At 40.5% G+C, this 23,242-nt stretch overlaps 1 protein-coding gene and 1 long non-coding RNA gene across 6 annotated transcripts in view; one reads left to right on the forward strand and one right to left on the reverse strand.

Moving 5' to 3' along the window:
• Positions 1 to 650: 650 nt before the first annotated feature.
• The window catches only part of asic1b (acid-sensing (proton-gated) ion channel 1b), a 363,281-nt gene continuing 340,689 nt past the window's right edge, over positions 651 to 23,242 (reverse strand). For 3 of the 4 annotated variants that reach the window (XM_017684694.2, XM_037532193.1, XM_037532191.1), the window contains 4 exons: positions 17,072 to 17,163; positions 15,488 to 15,567; positions 4,334 to 4,435; positions 651 to 2,009 (listed from right to left, as the gene is read on the reverse strand). In XM_017684694.2, coding sequence (XP_017540183.1) covers positions 1,914 to 2,009; positions 4,334 to 4,435; positions 15,488 to 15,567; positions 17,072 to 17,163 — 370 coding nt within the window. In that variant the 3' untranslated portion in view covers positions 651 to 1,913. Of the gene's footprint in view, positions 2,010 to 4,329; positions 4,436 to 15,487; positions 15,568 to 17,071; positions 17,164 to 23,242 lie in introns of all 4 variants that reach the window. The other variant, XM_037532192.1, reaches the window with a different exon arrangement.
• On the forward strand, positions 1,973 to 16,859 carry LOC108412603. Of its 2 annotated transcripts, XR_001856674.2 has the most exons (4): positions 1,973 to 2,058; positions 5,309 to 5,454; positions 5,678 to 5,742; positions 15,245 to 16,859. It is a non-coding gene; the product is annotated as an uncharacterized LOC108412603 (long non-coding RNA). The 2 variants fall into 2 exon arrangements; XR_005129281.1 differs by lacking the exon at positions 5,678 to 5,742 and having other exon boundaries at positions 5,309 to 5,458.

Below are 23,242 nucleotides of genomic sequence, written 5' to 3' on the forward strand. Positions count from 1 at the left end.
AAACTGAATTTCATTCAATCATGAATTTCTCATGATCAACATCTGAGGTGCTTCTAACATTAAGTCATCAGGTTCTTATAAGCTGTGTTCCAATTCAGGGGCTGCATTTGAAGGCTGAATTCGCCCCAGTGGCACAACTAGGCCGTCCCATTTTGAAGACTCCTTCATATGCGAACAAGAAATGAGCCAACATATCCCAAGGTTCACTGCATTCGAGAACATGGAGGCATCACCAGAGGAGCGTCTGAGACACATCATGTCGTCACATATACATCTGCTGTGGAGCAGACCATCTCATTTTGGGTTAGCCTTTGCAAGTCTATGCAGTCTTTGAAGGACATGCAGACCACGTCTGCATGACCACATGCAGCCCCTGAATTGGGACACAGCTATAGTAATCATAATCTCAATTCTGTCCAGTAAATAGGCTTTTGCTTCTTTATTCATTCGCCTCTTACCTCTTATTGTTTTGCTGTCTGCTACCAAACAGAGGAGCATTGGCTCCTCTTGATCCTCTTGGTTCCTCTCAAGGTTTCTTCACCTTGTGCTCAAGCAGCTAAAAAATATACAAATGGCTTCCTGCATCATGATATCGATGTCATATTGCCCACCCTGCCACCCAACACAATAAAGCATGACAAACAGCTGTCTAAAATTCTCAATGATATTTATTATACCTTCATAGATAAATAGAACAGCCTATTATCTGTAAAGATGACGACTGGACTATCAGGCAATGTGTATATGTTTTTTTCCCGTAGTAGAAAAACAAAAAACGTTAGATTAATAGAGTAACGATGGTTCTGAATATCATGACGGTAATAGTCTCAGTAAGAATAGTATTCTGCCTTTCTTTTACATCACCTTTTACATATTGGTGGTCTTGTGCTTTGATATGACATTTGCAACAGCAACAGTTGGAGAAAATAATCATCTCGCATAATTCAAATGGAGAGGATACTTCATCGATAAGCCGTAAACCGCACACACACACGAAGATAGTTCACGTCATCATACACAGAGTAAAATAATTAGTAGAGGGATCATTCACGCTCACGCTCGCAGCTCAGACGCTGCAGAAAACCAACCACACGCACATTTTGTAGGGTTTAAGGCACCCAAACAGTCACGCACACACACATACACACTATAACAGTTAGGGAGGGCCACATCGTCCTTCAATACCTGTATATAATTGAGGCAAACTTGGCGATAAGAATGATTACTCAAACAAAAAAACTGAAAACATGCACAGGAGGACGAATACAAGCATGCAGTCACAAGATGAGACCACGGTCAGATTTCTTCCCCACTGAAGGGCCAATCTCATCCTGCCTGGTGGTACGTGTTACATTCTTAAACGAGACACATCGAGTCTGGATGGAACCCTCGGTGGCGTCCACCAGTCGTCACGAATGCTGCTACATGTACAGTGGAAATAAGCGCTATATTATTTCTAACAATCTAATTAAGCCACTCATTGTAAGACAGTGTAGAGCCGTCGCTATGTACAGAAAAAAAGGCATCGGGGGCTCCGCCCACAAGAAGCCTTTCGATTGGATGCCAGTTCGAGTTACGTAGAGAGCGCAAGAATGTTCCAAAGGCTTCGTTAAGAAGGAGCTTCTTCCGTTTTTTGAGGCAGTGTTCCAGATTCCTTTACATGTTTACGAAATGTTAGAAAGTTTGGTGGTGGAACGGCGTCAAAACTACACTTCTGTATTTTTTTTCTTTCAAGATATTGTCACTGTTGTCGTCTGTGATGTTATGTTCACGTGATCTACGGTGGTCTGCCTGCTCTAAAACATCCAGGCAGGAAGAAAAACACAAAAAAAACAGAAAGAAATTCCACGACGTCCAGGTTGAGTCGGTGATTTGCGGTCGACTTTGGTTGTTCGTCTCCTCTTGTGATTGACTCAGCAGGTAAAGTCCTCAAAGTTGCCCTGCCCTGGATGGTGAGGTAGAATGTTGGCAGGATATGTGGAGGGCGTGCGGAGGTTTTCACAGGGAGCCTGGAATCAGAAGAGGGGGGAAAAAACAGATGGAGCGACAAGCAAGAAAGTAAGTAAAAAGAGGAGCAAAGAAGATGGAGTGAGGCATGAATGAGAAAAAGGATTCATTTTTTTTGGTGAGGGAACAGAACGAATGCAGAGAGAGCAAATTAAAAGAAAAAGTCAATAAAGATGAAGTGGGAGTGGGAGTGCAAAGAAGAGAAGGAGAAAAGAGTAAAATTACTGCACAGGACACCCCACCCCACCCCCCAAGTGCAATTAAGGGTGAAAGTGAAGTGGTTTCAGTGAGTCTGAAGGAAAAAACAGAGGGGCGTGACAGATCCATACTCAACAGGCTGGAAGCAGCAGCTCACTCTGCGTCTCTTTTCCACGGCCTTTCCACCCCTTTCCCACCCCTGAGTATGTGTGGCTTCTTATATTTTCTCTAAGATTTGCTTAGAAAGATTTTGTTTTCTCTAGTGATTTGCTTGGCCTTTTCTTGAACATTCTCTCAGCTGATTTTTTGCCAAAGCTTTACTTAAAAGACACTGAAGTCAAAATAAATTTCTCCTAATGTTTAAAGAAGGTGAACCCACAAAGAAGGTCAGTATGAAACACTTTTTTCTCCTCAAAGCAGGGCTTAATTTGCATCGGAACAAGCTAGATCCAGGTCTGAAATCCCCCAGATTGGATGTAGCATCTTCTAGATTGCATCTGGCACTGTTAACATATTGACAGCATTCATGGGCCAATTTGTAGAGATGTTAAAAGACAAATTACAATAGTATTTTCTACACTACTGTGCAAAAGTCAGCACCCTACTTTATTTAGTTCCCAATTAAATATTACACAGAGCCCTCAACAACTAGAAATAATGTGTTTTCAGTATTTACTGTATCTACTCTTTACCTTCATTACAGCTTCCACTCTTTTCAAGAGACTCGCTTTAATTTTCTCAAAGAAACCTACAGACACACCACGAAGTTCAGTCTTGTTGATGTTTGTTGATCATTCTCTGCAGTAATCAAACACATTCCGTGATGTTGAGGTCTGGACTCTGGGGTGGTCTGTCCATTATTCAGCTTCTTTGTTTGATGTGCCTGTCTTCTTTTCTCAGTGAGGTTCTTCTTGACAGATACACATCCTTTCAGACCCATAGTGCTGAGTGGTCTTCTCACAGTGGAAGGATGGACAGAAACACCTGCGGATATTTTCAGTTCTGAAGCAGCTTGATCTTCTCAAAGATGAAAGCTTTGTGCTGTTTATCTGATGGGGCAGTGTTGGTGTCTACCAGCTCTTGCAGGTGGTTGTTAGGAGGATTTAATCATCAACTCTTATTTCTTGTTTTTTTTTCTTTGACTTTTTCTTATTCTATGTAAGTGAATCTTAATCATATCTAATCTCCTTAAGCATATCTCCTAAAAAATGAATAATGTGCACTTAAAGTTTGTTTTGGCTGAATATTAAATGGAGGGTGCTTTTGGACTTTTGCACAGACAGTTCAGCAGACTTTATTTTCAATTCCTTTTTGGGTGTGCATAGTGACACAGGTAGTAACAATCAACACTGACTCTGTTTATCACCCACAAGTGTGTGACTGCTACTTTTTCATGCCTTAAAAGCTCAGTTACCTATCTTTTTGGGACCCCCCACCTCCCACCCAATAGACAAGCTGGATCCATCATTATTTAGTCTTCTGGGAACACATGCTTTTTTAAATTAAGCCCCGCTTGAATTAATCAGTTAGAGGCAGACACAACATTATCTATGTTTCCTGCAATGTAACACAAATAAACTCTCCATCAGTGAAAAGTTTTACTTTGTTAGAATTATCAGATTCTTTGAAGGGCAGAATCCTTTGTTCATTGACTTTTATCAGCCCTGTATGGTTGTAGGCTATTTTCTCTCACACAAACTTGGCTAAAGTGTACTGGACACTAAACCTTCTCCATTTGAATGATTTCATTTCCTTTTTAGCAACTTAAAAAGAAGGGAAAAAAGCCAAAACAATAAAACAACAAAGAACCAACACATATATCATAAAGCATGATTAGCTTTGGCTGCAGGCACAGACATAATGATCACTGGCTAAATGATATTCATGATATTCACTGTTATACAAAATAAAATAATCCATTAAACAAATGTGATGAATTACGTGGAAACATAATAACAAAAATGTGTAAAAAAAAACAAAACAAACCACTTTCTCCCCAATCCCACTATGCTTTTCTCAGCCATTCCCATTCTTTTCACCATTATGTTTTTTCCTCCCTCCCTCTTTTTCATTCTCCCTATGCCTCAGCATCCCTGTCAGCACGGACGCTTGCGTGATAGTTACTGACGTGACGCTTCACATCGTCCAGGCTCAGCACGGCTCCCCGGTCATTGTTGTTGTTGCGCTTGTGGCTCTTCTTTGCGCAGCGGCACAGCTTGTACTTGATCACCTGCAAAACAGAACACACGGACGTCAGGACCTGCCGCCCCGCTCCTGCCTGCCATGCTAAACACTGGCTTTGGAGGTCCGCCAAGCCAGTCTTCCCTTCTGCATCCATTATTCCCTCTCCCTACAGCGGGGAGAAGCTCTCTCAGCAACAGAGCAGGCCTGTCTGGAGCTTTCACTGTTTTACTCAGCATGCTAAGCAATCATTAGCATGTATTAGCCAGTGTATTCAGAGTCCTAAGAGCCCATAAATACATTTTTTCTCGCATATTGTTTTCTCATCTTGGCACAGGCTGAACAATGACTGTGTAAAATGGAACTAGGACTTTTTGGTACATCAAACCACCCAATTTAAAGCCATAATTCATATTTACACTGACTCAGGCTGTTTTTGTTACTCTGCCTTTAAGACTGATATATGTAAATGAAATAGGTGGGTATATGTGCTTGTTTTGTGACATCAAGCTGGCTGTGCTTTCAGCTGGACTGGGAAGAGAATGGAATTGTTCAACATTTACCATGTTTAACTATGTATATACCACATCTAATATGTGGTAAATATATTTGGTAATATATTTTTTTACATGGTATGGGTATTTTGTGTTGTGTACATTAGCACATTTAAAACTGTCTTGTGAATTTATCACTGATCCTTAAACCTCTTTTCACAGCAGTCATAAAATACTGTTTTGTCTCTCAGTTAGTGCATTTTGCATTTTTTCTTCTTCAATAATGTTGATGGAATATGTTAAGATATGTGTGATGTACAAAACTGGAGGTGAACTAAAGTTTAGTTTTCTTATGCGAGCAAGCACATCTACATTTGTACAACTAATTTTGTTGTTGTTATGTGATTGTTTTTTTTTTGATCATACAGGGCTGTTTGATATGAAGAAGTTCATCTTTGTGGAGAGGTGTGAATTGTTTTCACAGCAGGGGCTTCTCACTCCTCCCCTTTCGCTCCTCATTGCTCACTAGCTGCTCAACTCAGAGGCACCATATTTAACACATGGAGAGCCAAGAGTGAGTGAGTATTTATTTATAGTGTATTTATATGCACTCAACAATCCGATCATATTCAGATTTCTGCAGTTATCCAATTATTCAAATGGTCATGTAAACAGCACACTCAGATTCCTTAGATCGATCTAGAAATCTGATTAAGAAATCTGATAAAGAGAGCTGGATTTTAGTTCAGTAATCAGATTTCTCAGTGTCTGTGGACTCTTACTCTGATTTCTTTCAGATTTCTCAGTCTCAGTCTACCTGGACGATAAAGCTTGATTCTGAATCGGATTCTGATATTTTCAGGTAAAGTGGTGTAATGTTTACATCGTGTCTTCTTCTGTGAATTTATTGGCCGGTTTCAAAGCAGAAATCCCGGTACTGCTTGACTCATGTAGACTTGGAGTTTTTCATTATCTGTGGGTCACTACCTAAAAAAAAATCCAGACAACAGCAGTTCTGTGATCAGAAACTGACCAGCAGTGGTCACCAACCCTCCTTCTGGAGATCTACTTTTTTTACATTAGTTTCAACCACTATCTAAAAAGCTGCCACACTCTCTTACCTAACACTAATGCATCTGATTTAGTCCATCAAGACCTTATGACAAAGTTAATTAGCTAGAGCAGGTAGACTGGTAGATCATGGTTGTATAACCCTAATTCTAGTGAAGTTGGGACGTTGTGTAAAACAATAAAAACAGAATACAATGATTTGCAAATCCTTTTCAACCTATATTCAATTGAATACACTACAAAGACAAGATATTTAATGTTCAAACGGATAAACTTTATTGGTTTTTACAAATATTCACTCATTTTGAATTTGATGCCTGCAACACGTTCCAAAGAAGTTGGGACAGGGGCGTGTTTACCACTGTGTTACATCACCTTTCCTTTTAATAACACTCAATAAGCGTTTGGGAACTGAGGACACTAATTGTTGGAGCTTTGTAGGTGGAATTCTTTCCCGTTCTTGCTTGATGTACAACTTCAGTTGCTCAACAGTCCGGGGTCTCAACAGTCCGGGGTCTCTGTTGTCGTGTTTTGCACTTCATAATGTGACACACATTTTCAAAGGGAGACAGGTCTGGACTGCAGGCAGGCCAGTCTAGTACCCGCACTCTTTTACTATGAAGCCACGCTGTTGTAACACGTGCAGAATGTGGCTTGGCATTGTCTTGCTGAAATAAGCAGGGATGTCCCTGAAAAAGACGTTGCTTGGATGGCAGCATATGTTGCTCCAAAACCTGTATGTACCTTTCAGCATTAATGGTGCCTTCACAGATGTGCAAGTTACCCATGCCATGGGCACTGACACACCCCCAGACCATCAGAGATGCTGGTTTTTGAACTTTGCGCTGATAACAATCCGGTCAGTCCTTTTCCTCTGCCCATGTGGTAATATCCATTACAGAATGTTGTCGGTTTTTAATGCAGTGCCGCCTGAGGGATCGAAGGTCATGGGCATTCAGTGTTGGTCTTCTTACTTGCAGAGATTTCTGCAGATTCTCTGAATCTTTTGATGATATTATGGACTGTAGATGATGAAATCTGTAAATTCCTTGCAATTGCACGTTGAAAAAGTTGTTGGACTTTTTGCTCACACAGTTGTTCACAAAATGGTGAACATCACCCCATCTTTGCTTGTGAACAACTGAGCCTTTCAGTGATGCTCCCTTTATACCCAATCATGACACTCACCTGTTTCCAATTAACCTGTTCACCTGTGGAATGTTCCAAATAGGTGTTTTTTGAGCATTCCTCAACTTTCCCAGTCTTTTGTTGCCCCTGTCCCAATTTCTTTGGTACGTGTTGCAGGCATCAAATTCAAAATGAGTAAATATTTGCAAAAAACAATAAAGTTTATCCATTTGAACATTAAATATCTTGTCTTTGTAGTGTATTCAATTGAATATAGGTTGAAAGGGATTTGCAAATCATTGTATTCTGTTTTTTATTTATGTTTTACACAACGTCCCAACTTCACTGTAATTGGGTATGTAACTAGGAACAGTGACAAGCATTGGTAACCACTGTGCTAGAGGATGGCTAATGCAAACTGTGCATCAACTCAGCCTGGGTGATATTCTTATTTTAAAAAATCACAATTATAAGTTACATCGTCCAACCTGTCCTATGTTCTATGCTATCTTTACCTTATGTTTTTAATTTATTACAAACATCTAATGAAAATACATACATAATGTAATATTAAGTTAACATTCTTTGTTTATGAATTATTTCACCACGTTTTGAAAGTTGGGACTGCAAACGTGTTTAGAAGCTCCTTCTGGTGTGGGTTCACGGTTGTTTCTTCTCTTTAAATGATGCACACAAAAGCAACTACTGTGCTAATAGCTCCCCATTGTGGAGAACTTTAGGTTGCTAGATGGGTGACTGTAGATCTTCCAAATTTACGTTAATGTGCTTTACATCAAAAAAAGTGCTTTTCACTTTCAGTGAAGTTTGAATTCAGCTGTAGATGCCTGTGGGAAAGCAATAAATATTATATACATATATAAATATATAAAATATTTTCATAAATTTACAAATCTTTTGAACCATCAGGATACCTACCCTATGTGGAAAATGCTTTGAAATTTTGTCACTCTGGGAAACTTGCAGAGACAGTGGGGAATTTACTGTGCCATAGCATAATGGCTGATGAGTACTCTGTAATAATGCACTGTTTTAACAATAAAAGGGAATAACAGATTGCATGTCTATGGTATTTAATATAATTTAGCAAGTTAAGTACATTTAAATTGGTCCTTTCTAGCTCTCTTCCCAACATCATCACTGGGTATTTGTCAGCCGTCAACAATAACTGATTACACTGCACAGGCCTGACATCAACAGATGGTCTCTAATTGTACTTCAGGAAGTTGTAGCTATAAAAAAAGGAGTGGGGAGTTCTAATAAAGTGGCCAGTGAATAGTTAACTATCCTACTTTTTAACAGTGAAAAAAAAAACATCCAAACAAGTTTGAACATTAAGCTTCAGAAACAAATGGTGCAAATGGGAATATGAAAATCATCCAGCTGTTTTGGGGGGTTTCCACTGCAATTCAGAGTGCCATATGCTTGAACTGCCAATGTCTCTGAACAGGAGCACTGAAGTTATTGCACTGAGGCCTGGCTCTGACAGACCGTGGCACTGTGGAAATGGGTGATTTACTGCTCTGGCTCTGAGCTGTCATTTACAAGACAGGCTTTTAAGTCCAACAGCTTACACAAACACAACTTGTGCAGTTCTGTAAAGTTATTCACTCTTGCACTCTTTACAAAGGCATCTCTTTCCTGCAGTCAGCTTTTCTATAAAAAACAATCCTGTGATAGAAGGACACGTTCTGATGTCCTCGCATTCTCCACATTGTGTGCTTGAGATTCCTAACAAGAGAATTAGCTGACTTTAGAAGTAGTCCTAGCATGCAGTGGTGCGGTATTCACTGCCCACCCCGAAAATACACCTTTATAGACCTGCTCATCTCTCAGTGAGCATTATTACAATAAATGTTTCTCAATCTCTCTAAACTCCTGAGAATAACTGCAAACATCTGACTTCTCTTTCCCACCTCAGTTCCACTGAGGTCTCAGTATGTGCTAATGTGCTAGTATTGGCTAAAAATATAAACAAAAGTGCAGCCTTCCTTTGCTCTGCTTTAAGTTAAAGCTTTAGCTATAGCCACTTTTCTTGCATCTCTGGCAGGAAACTTTTCCGCAAAAGTAGCAAAAGCTTCTCATTTGCTTAGCATGCAACCATTGTCTGACTGAGCATAACGTTCGGGTGCCCATTGCTGTATATTGCAGTAATTTCATGACTCTTCTAACTTTTTTTGTCATACAACAAGGAACATATGATAACACAGCACGGTTTAAGGTAAAAATGTTTACTTTATAATTACTTTTTGGTCACCAAATTATCACCACAAGTCTTAAGAATTAACCCAGACATGCCCTCTTCTCACACTGGGGCTGAAGCTCTGCTCCCTACATAGTGCACTACGTAGGAATTTACTGGATCCTGAAACTCAACAGTGCAAAATGCAGCTAAGAAATAGTGGGATTTTAGTTGGGATTTAGCCACATCTATACTTGATAAATGACACACTATTTGGCTGTACAGGCTAGAATCACACTGTTTAGGGAATACAGCCAATTGTGATTCAGCCTGGGTTTGATGCTACTTCTGACTGAAACATGAACATTTGAAGCATGTAATCCATTCAAGTGACTTTTTTTAGACTTTAATTTTGCAGTTTTACAGTTATTCATACCATAAGTACTTTAATTCATGCCTGTGATATTAATGATGGAGTTCTATGTTTTAGCATGTTAGCTAGCTGAACAGCCTAGTTCTAGCTAAAAACTTGCCAGCCCCTCAGTTTTTAACAAAAAAACAGGGTCATACTTCATTAATAGACTGCTATGCAAGCAGCATTAGAGCCAAAGCTTAATCCATTAAAAAGCTCAAGGGTTATAACACATTATATGAGCATGTGATCATTTTTTCAGAGTGTAGTTTTGATCATAAAAGCTATTTTTCCCAGTGCAGTGCATATTGCTGTTAATTATTTTTGTATTTGTTCTGCAGTACATTCATGACAAAATAAACAAACCAAACGCATTTCTCTGTAATTTTAGAATTTTTATAATGTGAACAAACTACAGTGCATCCGGAAAGTATTCACAGCGCTTCACTTTTTCCACATTTTGTTTTGTTACAGCCTTATTCCAAATTGAATTAAATTAATCTTTTTCCTCTAAATTCTACACAAAATACCCCATTGTGACCATGTGAAAAACGTTTTCTCGAGAGTTTTGAAAATTTATTAAAATTAAAAAACAAAGAAATCATATTTACATAAGTATTCACAGCCTTTGCTTAATACTTTGTAGAACCACCTTTGGCAGCAACTACAGCCTCAAGTCTTTTTGAATATGATGCCACAAGCTTGGCACACCTATCTTTAGGCAGTTTTGCCCATTCTTCTTTGCAGTACCTCTGAAGCTCCATCAGGTTGGATGGGAGACGTCTGTGCACAGCCATTTTCAGATCTCTCCAGAGATGTTCAATCGGATTCAAGTCTGGGCTCTGGCTGGGCCACTCCAGGACATTCACAGAGTGGTCCTGAAGCCACTGCTTTGAGATCTTGGCTGTGTGCTTCGGATCGTTGTCCTGCTGAAAAATGAACCGTCGCCCCAGTCTGAGGTCAAGAGCGCTCTGGAGCAGGTTTTTATCCAGGATGTCTCTGTACATTGCGGCATTCATCTTTCCCTCTATCCTGACTAGTCTGCCAGTTCCTGCTGCTGAGAAACATCCCCATAGCATGATGCTGCCACCACCATGCTTGACTGTAGGGATGGTATTGGCCTCGTGATGAGCAGTGCCTGGTTTCCTCCAAACATGACGCCTGGCATTCACACCAAAGAGTTCAATCTTTGTCTCATCAGACCAGAGAATTTTGTTTCTCATGGTCTGAGAGTCCTTCAGGTGCCTTTTTGCAAATTCCAGACGGGCTGCCTTGTGCCTTTTACTAAGGAGTGGCTTTCGCCTGGCCACTCTGCCATACAGGCCTGATTGGTGGATTGCTGCAGAGATGGTTGTCCTTCTGCAAGGTTCTCCTCTCTCCACGGAGGAACGCTGGAGCTCTGACAGAGTGATCATTGGGTTCTTGGTCACCTCCCTGACCAAGGCCCTTCTCCCCCGATCGCTCAATTTAGACGGCCGGCCAGCTCTAGGAAGAGTCCTGGTGGTTCCGAACTTCTTCCATTTACGAATGATGGAGGCCACTGTGCTCATTGGGACCTTCAACGCAGCAGTAATTTTTCTGTATCCTTCCCCAGATTTGTGCCTCGAGACAATTTTGTCTCGGAGGTCTACAGACAATTCCTTTGACTTCATGCTTGGTGTTTGCGCTCTGACATGCAGTCAACTGTGGGACCTTATATAGACAGGTGTGTGCCTTTCCAAATCATGTCCAATCAACCACAGGTGGACTCCATTTAAGCTGTAGAAACATCTCAAGGATGATCAGTGGAAACAGGATGCACCTGAGCTCAATTTTGAGCTTCATGGCAAAGGCTGTGAATACTTATGTAAATATGATTTCTTTGTTTTTTAATTTTAATACATTTTCAAAACTCTCGAGAAAACTTTTTTCACATGGTCACAATGGGGTATTTTGTGTAGAATTTTGAGGAAAAAGATTAATATAATTAAATTTGGAATAAGGCTGTAACAAAACAAAATGTGGAAAAAGTGAAGCGCTGTGAATACTTTCCGGATGCACTGTATATAGTCTTGTGCATGTTATTGTAAAGTGCTGTTTTAAAAGAAATACTATAAGCTCAGACGAGTGACGCTTGTGATTTCTGCAGCCGTCTAAGGCAAGAGGAGATCAATACACCATAAAATCTGTTTCAGAATAAACAGAGTGGAAAGTGAGCCCTTGCGTCCGACTGTTTGATGACTGAACAGTGGTCGTTACACAGGGATGCAAACCAATGGCGCATTACACTCTATACTTCTGTTACATATTCAGCCTGAGCATGTAATCTAATGTTGGAATGATGGAAAGGTCTCACTTACAGGGGGTCCCCCCAAACTCCACTGATTCTTGCATTTTACATGCCAAAAACGAGGCAACAGCAAAGGTTTTGGTCTAAAAGTAGGCAACAAGCTCCTTTTCCCTTTTTGCTTTGTGAAAAACATCCTAAAGATGAATGGCTTGGTAAAAAATTGTAATAAATACACCCACATTATTTGTGTTTAACATATTCAGAGGTGATTTATGATAGAGGTAATGCATTCACACCAATTTCTCACGCCTATAAAGGCAATGAATTCACTTTCTGTGACAAAGCGTTTGCAATATAAATAATACAATATAATACTGAAGAAGGATAACAGTCTTTGCTCAAAGCCCATTTTGCTTGTGTTTGCTCCCACTACTTGGCTGTCCATTGTGAGCTAGCTGCAGCACGCAGGGTTGTGAAGAGTCAGCAGCCTCTCCGTAATTGTACCACAGCGGGAGTGGCTGACCTGCAATCAATCACGTCGCTGCAGAGATACTCCACATCTAGCCGGCATTGTAAAAAAAACAACCATCCACTGACTGTGTGCGTTTTATTAGGACTCCCCGCATCACCGCCCTGCTTTTCACTGGCAGTAAATGCAGCTTTTTAACTTTTGGGTCTGAATGTATTTGGGCTGGCAGAGCTGACAGGCTATGAAATTTTGCATGGCTGGGCTTTATAGACAACAGAAGATGGACAAGCATCTCTTACCGCCAGGAGAATATATTGCTATGCATTAATATATTGGAGGCTTATGAACCTCTTTGCACAGTAGCCATAAAATGTAAGTTCCCACTGTTTTGGAGGTCCCTTAGGTTTTGCATTATGCATTTTGTTCTTTAATAATGTTGATGGAATATATTTAGATGGAAATATGTATGATTTACAAAATCAGAAGCTAATTGATAGTTAAACAGGCAAGTCAATATTAACAGAAGTGTTTTTATTGAGTTTAAATGCTTGTGTTCATTGTGGCTAATCAGGACTTTATAGAAGGCTGGGCTTACACTACATGATTTTTTGCCCAATATTAAGCCTGATTTGCCCCTTGCGACAAATTTTCACAATCTGAAGTGATTTTCCAGGTCGGAAAATGACTGAAAATGCAGATCATATGTTAAGCCAGGCATACACTGTGCAATTTTAGAAATTTTGGACTTTGCTGACAACTACAGTACGTTTGAATTGTTCAGCCAAAGCCTGCGATTTATATACTTGCACTGTATGAAAACACTTGGTCCGACTGACATGACACAACATGGGTGCTCACACTCAGTGTAAACGCAGCCCCTACAGACAGTTCTATGGACAACACCTCCAGATCCAGAGCAAACACACTGGCTGAATCTCAAATGACTCCCTGCTCCCATAGTGCACCACATATTAAAGTGGTTGCTCCTGCACCCATAAAGTGCATTACTGTCTAATAAATAGCCTTCTGGGATTCAGCTGTGGGCACAGTTCCCTCGTGGACAAACAGTGCACTATTTTGGTGTAGAAGCACTACATAGGAGGTTGGATACTGTCTAAGATTCAGCCATGGACAAACTGCTACAACAGCTTTGCTAACTTGTGCCACACTGTGCACTGAAGACCAGACGGTCAACAGACAGCTCTACGAAGACAACAAATCACTGTTTATTTATCCCTTGAAATTCAACTCAAGCGGAGCAAAGTCACCATACACAGATGCTGGTACCGCAAATGTTTGGACATTTTCATGCAGGAGCGGTGGTTGTAACTGTCTGTGGTTTTGGGATTTTGAGAAATCAGTTTATGAGGCTTCTCAGACTGTGAAACAAGCGACCAAAATTTCTGACATGTCAGAATCCTATCCAGTCATCTGACTACTCAGTTGGAGTTTGTTTGGGCAGTTAATCGAACTTCATTTGTCCTCTCACACTGCATGGTAAAGGACGGCTGATGAAGCTGAAATCCAGTCCGATCATGTAATTCAGTCGGCTCCGGCCAAACTGCGCTTTAAACACAGGCTAAAATCGCACAGTGCATGCCTGGCTTTAGTGTGAGAGGAGAAACGAGCGAATCTTTCACCCCCAGATCAAACTCTGATGAATGATTGGAGGCCCTCTGATGAGTGATCGGACCTTTGATATTTACGACTCAAAACATTCACGAATCCTGCAGTGTGAGAAGGTCTGAGATTTACTCAACAAACGATTCAAGCAACAGCCAATCAGAGAGCTAGAAAAGTGGAGAAAAGTGAAGAAATGTGCATACTTAACGTAATGTGGAGACAAAGAAGCTGTATGTAAAACACAGGCAAATAAGAGCTGTTATGTTTATAATGTTGGATCCAGATGTTGAAGCACTCTACAGTTTCAGCTCAGCTGCCAGTTTGTAGTGAAATCCAGATCTCACTGTATCAGCACTTCTCACCACGTATAATTTAGCTTTGTTTGCGTCGTTCTCTGAGGAATTCTGGGAGTTTGAGTTCTTATTTGTAGCCCAAACTTATTATATGCGTTATACTCTCTCTTTGCCCTGTCATCCAGTGCGAGATGCCTCATGACAAACAAACAGAAAATTCTGGGACAAACTGACGTTTAGCTTGTGATGCTCTCCATTTTAGAACTCTGTTCACTGGACACTAAAAGTCGTGTAGTGTATATCCAGCCTAAGGAAGGCTTACATTGTGCTGTCCATTTTATCTGTCTTTTTGGACAGATGTGAATTGTTTTCATAGCAGGGAGTTCTCACCCCTCCCCTTTCACCCCTCATTGATCACTAGCAGCTCAATGCATTCACACAGAGATTTATGTGGAAAATATTTGATCTGATTATATTAAACTGACAATATCCAAGTTCATTTCTACTGTGGTCACTGGGGGCCCTGCTGAAAGAGGTTAAGATGATGCAATGTGTTTGTTTATGAGAGAAACATGATGAGAGAGGGAGAGCGTGTGGTGCAAACAGTATTGCATGTTGAGGCAGCACTGATACACACTGGCCTCTTCATTTGAATGCTGGTGGAAAACACCATTAGCATCAGAGCGCTAGCCGTGGAACTGGCCAGCCACCTAGTTATTACACAGTCAAATGAATCATATGTTTACTCAATCAAAGGAGCCTGTTTCCTGCAATCAAAATACCATTTCATCTTGTTTGAAGGACATCAAATGCTTGGCTCACTGACATCTAGAATCTGTGTTCTGATTATACCTTTGGAAAAGCTTGTTCATTTCCTTTGTGACTGTGTCTCTCAACAGTTGCCCATTGCCTTGCAAAGTGGCTCAGGAGGGAAAACTGAATGTCCTGGAGAGTACTGACTCACAACAGCAGAAGAGACTGGCGTCCTCTGTGTTCATGTCTTGTACAGCACTCATGTGTTGATTGGACAATGGGAAACAAATGCAACATTAGCAGCTCATTCTAAAGGTAAACGACCCAAACCAAACCATTTAACTTTCCTAGATAATAGCACTACCTGGAGATTGAAGGGATGTTCTTACCTCGTAAAGATAGTCAAAGAGCTCCAAAATGGTCAGAATGCTGGCTCCAATGAAAAGACCCATTTGGCCACCAATGTCACCTGAAAGAACAAGAATGTAACATGTACACAGTCCATTTTGCCAATTTCCTTGATAATGTCACATACTATCAAATGTACATTTACAAAGGTACAGTGCAAAGTTTAATGTGCTCAATTCTGTTTTTGTGCTTTTAAATATGGCTGACCTGATAAGATGTATGTGAAATCTTCATGTATCTACACTTTAAAAATGATCACCTAATAAGACTTACAAACCAGACAAGGCCATAATGGATTCTATAAGTTTACTTGTTATCATAACTGGTCATAATTTAACCCTCAGCAGTCGCAGTTTTCACTTATTTGGGTGACACTTTATTTTGATTGGTCCTTTTAGGATTAGGTTTTGGGTTGAGGTTAGGGTTAGTGTTGAGATTAGCCCCAGGGTTAAGGTTAGGTTTTGCATAATGGAAGTAACATAATAACAACATCTACTCCAATATCTACTTCATGCAAGTAATTCATCAACAATATATTTACCTCAATGTATTTAGATGCTTCACAACTGCTGCTTCACTGATATGTTGCTATGTGTTACTGATACTCAGTTAAGAATTTATTAATTATCTACAAAGAACCACCCCTAATAAAGTGTTACCCCTTTTGTTATCATTCAGTATTAAAATAATGATTGAAATTTTAGTGTTCGATTTTTGCTTCTTCAGTTTGTGACTGACAAAGCTAATCTTGCTAACATTAGAGGTTAGAGAATAGTCACCTAAATCTTTTCTATAACCCCTTTAAAATCCCGGTCTTATTACTTAACATACATTCCATAAGGCTTATTATTCAGTATCTCCAGGGACTTCAATGCAAACTGGCTGGTCTTAATTTATGGGTGTGTGTAATAAAACATTGGGCTGCCAAAAGTTCTCAAGCCACTCAAACTGCATTCAGGTCTTCAGCGAAGTTGCACAGACTTGTCAGTGTGGTTTAGGACTTACATGTTTTAAAGATGCAATTCTAGAAAAGATCAGTGTTTCTTAGCAACGTTAGTGTTGAAGATGCAAACTCTGGACACCAAACATGCCTCGGTTGTTTGACTGCACCTAGGTTAGATGGGTGAATGTGGATCTGATTTTTCATCAAACTTTTCCTTCAGTTGTTTTACCGAATCATTTCTTTTTATTATTATTACAAGCATGACAGTTGAAACTTTCAACCCACATCACATCTGTGCTTGCAAGCAGAAGATATTTTATTATGATTTTAATTTTCAGAATGTTACTGATGTGTTTGTTTTTCTTTCTGCAAAACAATTCTTTACACTTTTGACATTCTTCATATATTTTTGACACATTTACATGATTTTTTGACATCAAAACAAAGAGAATAAATGATTACAATGTGTTGAGTCATTTGTATCAAATGAAAAATGCAATTGTATAAATATGTAGTTGTAACTATATAATTACACAATCTCATTTCTATAGTAGAAAAATTCAAGCAATAACTCTCAATCTCAGTTTTATTGTTAATGAAAAGAGTAGAACGAACTGCTTACCGAGTAACCCAGCCAGCTCATAGGCCTTTTTCTGTTCAATCGTCTCATAGTTCAAGGCCTCGAAGAAGATGTCCAGGACCAAGATATTATCCCTGTCAACAGAGAACAAAGCAGAATATTGAGGCTAACTAGGCTTCATTTGTTTCCGTTAGGACAGTGTCAGCTAAGTCATCTCGCCCTTTATGCTGTCAATAAGCATCGACCCAGAAAGCTCAATACTAAGGCATTTCCATTACTAGACTCCATTATACAACTTAAGCAGACAGTTCGACTGAAAACATGAAAAAAGAAAACATCCAGCCTTGAGCACTTCCTCAATAGTTCTGAAGTTATTCAGAACAGAACACAGTAAACAGTGACTTCCTGTTTGCCTCTGCCCCACCGTCGCTTTTCTCAGAGATCGTTCATGAGCTGGAACCACGTCCTGTGGTCTGACAAGACCAAGATAAACCTGTTTGGCTCAGATGGTGTCCAGCATGCGTGATGGCACCCTGGTGAGGAGTAACAACTGTCTCTTGCCTACAGTCAAGCATGGTGGTGGTAGCATCATGTTCTGGGGCTGCATGAGTGCTACCAGCACTGGGGAGCTGTGGTTCATTGAGGGAAACATGAATTCTAACATGTACTGTGACATTCTGAAGCAGCGCATGATCCCCGAGTTTTCCAACTCGATAACGACCCCAAATACACCTCCAAGATGACAAATGCCTTGCTGAAAGCAAAGGAGATGGACTGGCCAAGTATGTCTCCAGACCTAAACCCAATGGAGCACTTGTGGGGCATCCTCTAGTGGAAGGAGGTGGAGCGCAAGGTGTCTAACATTCACCAGCTCCGTGATGTCATCATGGAGGAATAGAAGAGGATTCCAGGAGCATCTCTCAACCTGTGCAGCTCTGGTGAATTCCATGCCCAATAAAATATTAGCAGAAATGTGAGGGGTGTACTCACATTTGTGAGCTACTCTATATATATATATATATATATATATATATATATATATATATATATATATATATACATATATTATATTTAAATTATGTTAAAAGCTGAACAACGACAAAAATGGAGATGTTTTTGTTCTGACATCAGTGACCCTGAAAAGGTCAGTGGCTCGGTGTGAACGGCAGTGAGCGTCTTTTTAACAATCATGTTAACTCTTTAGTTAGAGAACAGGGAGGTGACCATACTTCAGATTAGGATTGTGGTTTCTACCTCATTCAAAAATGACTTTTTTCCAGAACACACTACAAACTCTCCGCACAGCCTGCAAGCCAGCACCAGTATTTGGATAGTCAAAAAAGTAATCCACTACAAATGACTAATTACTTCTCTCAAAATGTAATAGGGTACTTATTACTTCCTAGAAAAAAATTATCTCACAACTCATTATTTCTGAGTTACTCTCTATACCCCATAGAAATCTGTGCTAACTATAAACATGAACAGCTGATGCTTTTTGAAAACAGAGCAACTAGCCACTAAACAGCTCCCTCACAATAAAATATGAAAAAGCTTACAGAGCTGTTTCTGAATGAAAGTCGCGTTTGGTGTTTTTGAAGGTTGTTTTTGAGGTTCTCTTCTGCGTAAGTAACTGTAATGTGTTGCTTTGAACGATGTAATTCTCAACACTAGCCAGTACACTTGTCTTCTTTACGTATAAATGCTACCTTTCTCGGGAGAGCATGCTAACTGCCTAGCAGTCTGAACAGCAGGAGTCTCATCTGGACTGCATGGGGTGCTAAAAGACTATTATCACCTCAAAAAACTATCAACATGACCAGAAACTGCTGGAACAGTGAAAAAGACTATTTGCCTGACACGAAAAACGGCTATCCATAGACTAATGTGTGACATGCCGTCAGATTCTCTTGTTCTCTTCAGAAAGGCTGCTACTAGTGACTAACCCTACAGATATGCAGTTATCTAAGTGAAGAATGGCAGTCTAGATATGTGTATGGGTCTTTAGATTCTAAGGGCTTGAAATGTTCACAGAAAATCTGATTGATGACTGGATGTAGATGTGGCTCTTATCAGCCGTCCTGATGAAATGAGTGTGCTGCCTGTGGTTTTCCACAATTGAGTGATGCTCAATGCTCATTCCCAACTTACAGACTTAAAGACTGTGTGTGGACCAGCCACAATGGTCTTTCAATTGTGCCCATGAAAAAAGTGAAGCTCTTCTGTTCCTCCATTGAGGCTGTTAGCTTGTCCACAGAAGGTGTTTCTGTCGGCCTTTGGCAAACAAAAAAATACCTCCACAACAAATCCAAAGACTGTCCACTGACTGTCCAGTCTAACATCTAACTGGACATGTTATAATATCCACTGGAGTCATATATAAAAGTCTGGGTGCCCTGGTCAAATGACCTGAATTTAACATATGTATAACAGATATAAGAATGCTTTATTTTTCCAATATGTTATACTCAACAAATAAATAGAAAATATAGCGTAACAATACACACACATATTATGCTTATCCTCCTGGGTTGTGGGGGTTCAAGAGCCAATCCCAGTGGTTAAAATAATAATAAATAAATCAGAATTGTTCAGTTCATAACTTTAATAATTAAAAATGAGCAGAAAACAGATTTACAGGTTTGTCCCCTGTAGCAGATATTTTACCCAAGTTCCTTGGTGTCCACATCACAGAGAACCTCACCTGGTCCCTCAACACCAACTCCATAGCCAAGAGAGCCCAGCAGAGCCTCTATTTCCTGCGGAGACTGAAAAAGGCTCATCTCCCCCCTCCCATCCTCACTATGTTCTACAGGGGGACTGTGGAGAGCATCCTGAGCAGCTGCATCATTGCTTGGTTTGGGAATTGCACCGCCTCGGACCGCAAGACCCTACAGCGTATAGTGAGGATGGCTGAGAAGATCATCGGGGTCTCTCTCCCCTCCATCATGGACATCTGCGCCACACGTTGTATCTAGAAAGCCACTAGCATTGTGGACGACCCCATCCATCCCTCACACAGACTTTTTTCACTGCTGCCGTCTGGCAGAAGGTACCGGAGCATCCGTGTCATCACTGCCAGACTCTGCAACAGCTTTAGTCCTCAAGCAATCAGGTTCTTAAACTCACAAGGACTGAGCTACCCCCGCCCCCCCTCACACACATACTCCACACACACAACTCTTTTGATGCTGTACTTGCACTGGAACATTGCTGCTACACTGTGTTTTCACTGGTTTACTCAGGTTTTTCTACCTCAGTAACTGCTGTGTTTTTGTCTGTCATCTGACTGCGTGACTCACAGATCACAGCATGTTAATATCTCTGCACCTTATCCCACTACCTCCAGAATGAGTGTGCCACGATTGGCCCCTCCCAGTCTCCTCATGTGCTTTTGTTCACCTTTTTGTCCTGTGCTTTTCTTTTGATTTATTCACGGTCCTGCCCCCTTGTTTTCTGACTCTGTCCCTCACTCGTTCCACCTGTCTTCTGCCTGTCCCTCATTATCCTTTTGTATTTAAGCCCTGTGTTTGCCCCTTGTGTTTGTTGGTCTTTGTTTGATGTTAGATGTGCTGTATGTGGGATGTATCATTTGCTGTTTGTTATTCTAGCCTCTGTTGTAATTTGTTCTCTGGGTTTAGTCTTGGTTGTATTTTGTCATGTCTGTCCCTCACTCTGTCCGTGTTGGATTTTTGAACCTGGACTGTCATGACCACGACCCTGGATCTGCCCTCAATAAAAGTTGTTTATCTCAGCGTATGTGTCCACCTCCTTGCTCCGCGTTACAGAGTGCTGTGTCGGTGCTGCACTGTCCTGTCTGTTTACTGTGTCTAATGTCTGGTTAATTTATTGTATTTATTGTTTCTAGTTTCATTTTTTTGTTTGCACACTATGTCTGCATGTTCGCACTTTGTACTTTTGTTCCTTGTTGCACTGTGTTGTTCCTGGAGGAACGTAATTTCACTCCACTGTGTACTTGTATGGAGATGGAGTGACAATAAAGCCTCTTGACTTGACTTATTGGCACTTAGAAAATCAATGAAATGTGCGACTTGATTGGTGGTGCCCAAACCTTTGCATACGACTACACCTTATAGGTACACTATATAGCTGTATTGTTACAGACTGTAGCCCATCTGTTGTCAGTCCCTCTACCCACCCCCTCAGTTTGTGACCGCAGGACTGTAAACTGAATGTGTGAATGTAGTGGACAAAAAATGGTAGGTGTTCTAATGAAGTGGCCAGTGAGTGAAAGTACATGTAGGTATTGAAGTGAAGATAGATAGTGTATATTATTACACACGTGTTATTGTATTTGTAGTCTATGACTATAGATATGTTGGGTTTAATGTATGACACAGGAGAGAGAGAAAATATGAGGCACGTTTAGCAATCAAAGATTTTGACAGCCGGAAGTCCTGCCCCTTTTGACCGGAAGTCCCCCCTCCCCCAAACACCTCACCCATGTTGCCTGTTTTTGAACAGGAAACCCCAACATTACATCACCCACAGATACCCCTTTCTGAAGAGAAAAACTGATTCCCTGCCCCGACACACACACACACACACACACACACACACACACACACACACACACACACACACACATTCTCCCAGACACAATCCCCTATATCTTACACATGTTTTTTCATTTGTAAAATTTTCAACCATTTTTTCAACCAGATGGACTTCCGGTCAAAAGGGGCGGGACTTCTGGCTGTCAAAATTTTTGATCGATAAACGTGCCTCATATTTTCTCTCTCTCACAGGCTCTAAATACCATAGAACCACAACTGTATGACATGAAATTGTAAGCAAAGGTTTGAGTTCTCCCTCATCAAATTACATATTTTGTTAATTTAAGTGAAACACAAATTTAAATTGTAGATTTTGTTGCACATGTTAGTGCACAATTATTATTTATTTGCTAAGTAAACCATAATATATGCCATACCTTTTGCACAGGCCACATTTTATGTTTTATTTCTTCCCCAGTGTGTAATCTCAGCTGAATAAACAGTAATTGTGCACTAAATTGTGCAGAATTGTTTTCTCTGTAGAAGACATTTTAAAAAACATGAAATTTGACCAGGGGTGCCCAACTTTTGCATAAGGGTTTCAATGTCAAGAACAACCCTGTCTCTTTTGTTTTTCCTTTCGTTTAGAGCACAAGCTAATGAACCTCATGTTTCCCTGGAATCTGATCCAGACGCAACCTCCTGAGGAGCCCTTCTCACTTTGACAGCTGTGAACTTCTGATAAAAGCCTAATATACTATTCAAAAAATTTCCCTTCAGAAACACAGAGGCGCAGAAACCCAAAACCCAAACGAGCAGCTGCGGCTTTTTGATCTCCGCTCTGGTAAACACAAGAACATCATTCGGGTTCGTCTTGTCGCGGCCTCTTGCTGACAGGAGATCTCTGGCATTGGCTTTCTCCTTAGTGGAGGCAGCCCTGTTAGCTGGGCTGTGTGACAAACAAACTACTGTTTGCTGTCCAAGCCCTTCATTACGCTTCTATACTGAACTCTTACACTGCATGACTGACTTATTATTCTTATACTTCAGTAAAATATTTTAATGCCTAGTAGTTATTGAAGAAAAAAATACTGGTTCAGTATCAGCCAATGCTGAAAGGGCCATTCCTGTTTCACCCCTCACCCCTACCACTTAGCCCTTACCCCTTCATTTTGCATGTTCACGCCTAGGGATAGGATGAAAGACAGTGTTAGCCCTCCAAACGGTGGTTTGTCAGAGGCTCACTCTAAACGTGTGTTACGAGAAAAAAAGGAAAAACTAGCAAGGCGGCTGCGCAGGTGACCAAAGAAAAACATACATGCATCTCTTTTAAAAAACTACAATAACCATTATATTATCTTAGCTTAATGCCATTTTAATGTACTATGGTCCTTTTCTTTATAACCAGCATAAAAATCACTAATAGTATGCTAATGTCTCAGGAGCTCGCAAGCTAAACTTCCCGTAACACTTTAAATGCAGCAGCTACATTTAAGGTGGAACAGGAAATTTCAAACAAGAGGCTGGCGAATAGCTGACTTCAGCTTCATATGACTGTAGAATTAGGGGTGGGTGGTAAATAATTGTCACATCCTGCTCATTGAAGGCATATAATGCCCTAAATGTAACTAAAGCCCAGCAGTGAGGTTGCTGAACTTTATGCTCCTCTGCTATCATTGCAGACTTGCAGAGTCAC

The sequence above is a fragment of the Pygocentrus nattereri genome, chromosome 21 (assembly GCF_015220715.1).
Source record: "Pygocentrus nattereri isolate fPygNat1 chromosome 21, fPygNat1.pri, whole genome shotgun sequence".
Classification (NCBI taxonomy): Eukaryota; Metazoa; Chordata; class Actinopteri; order Characiformes; family Serrasalmidae; genus Pygocentrus; species Pygocentrus nattereri.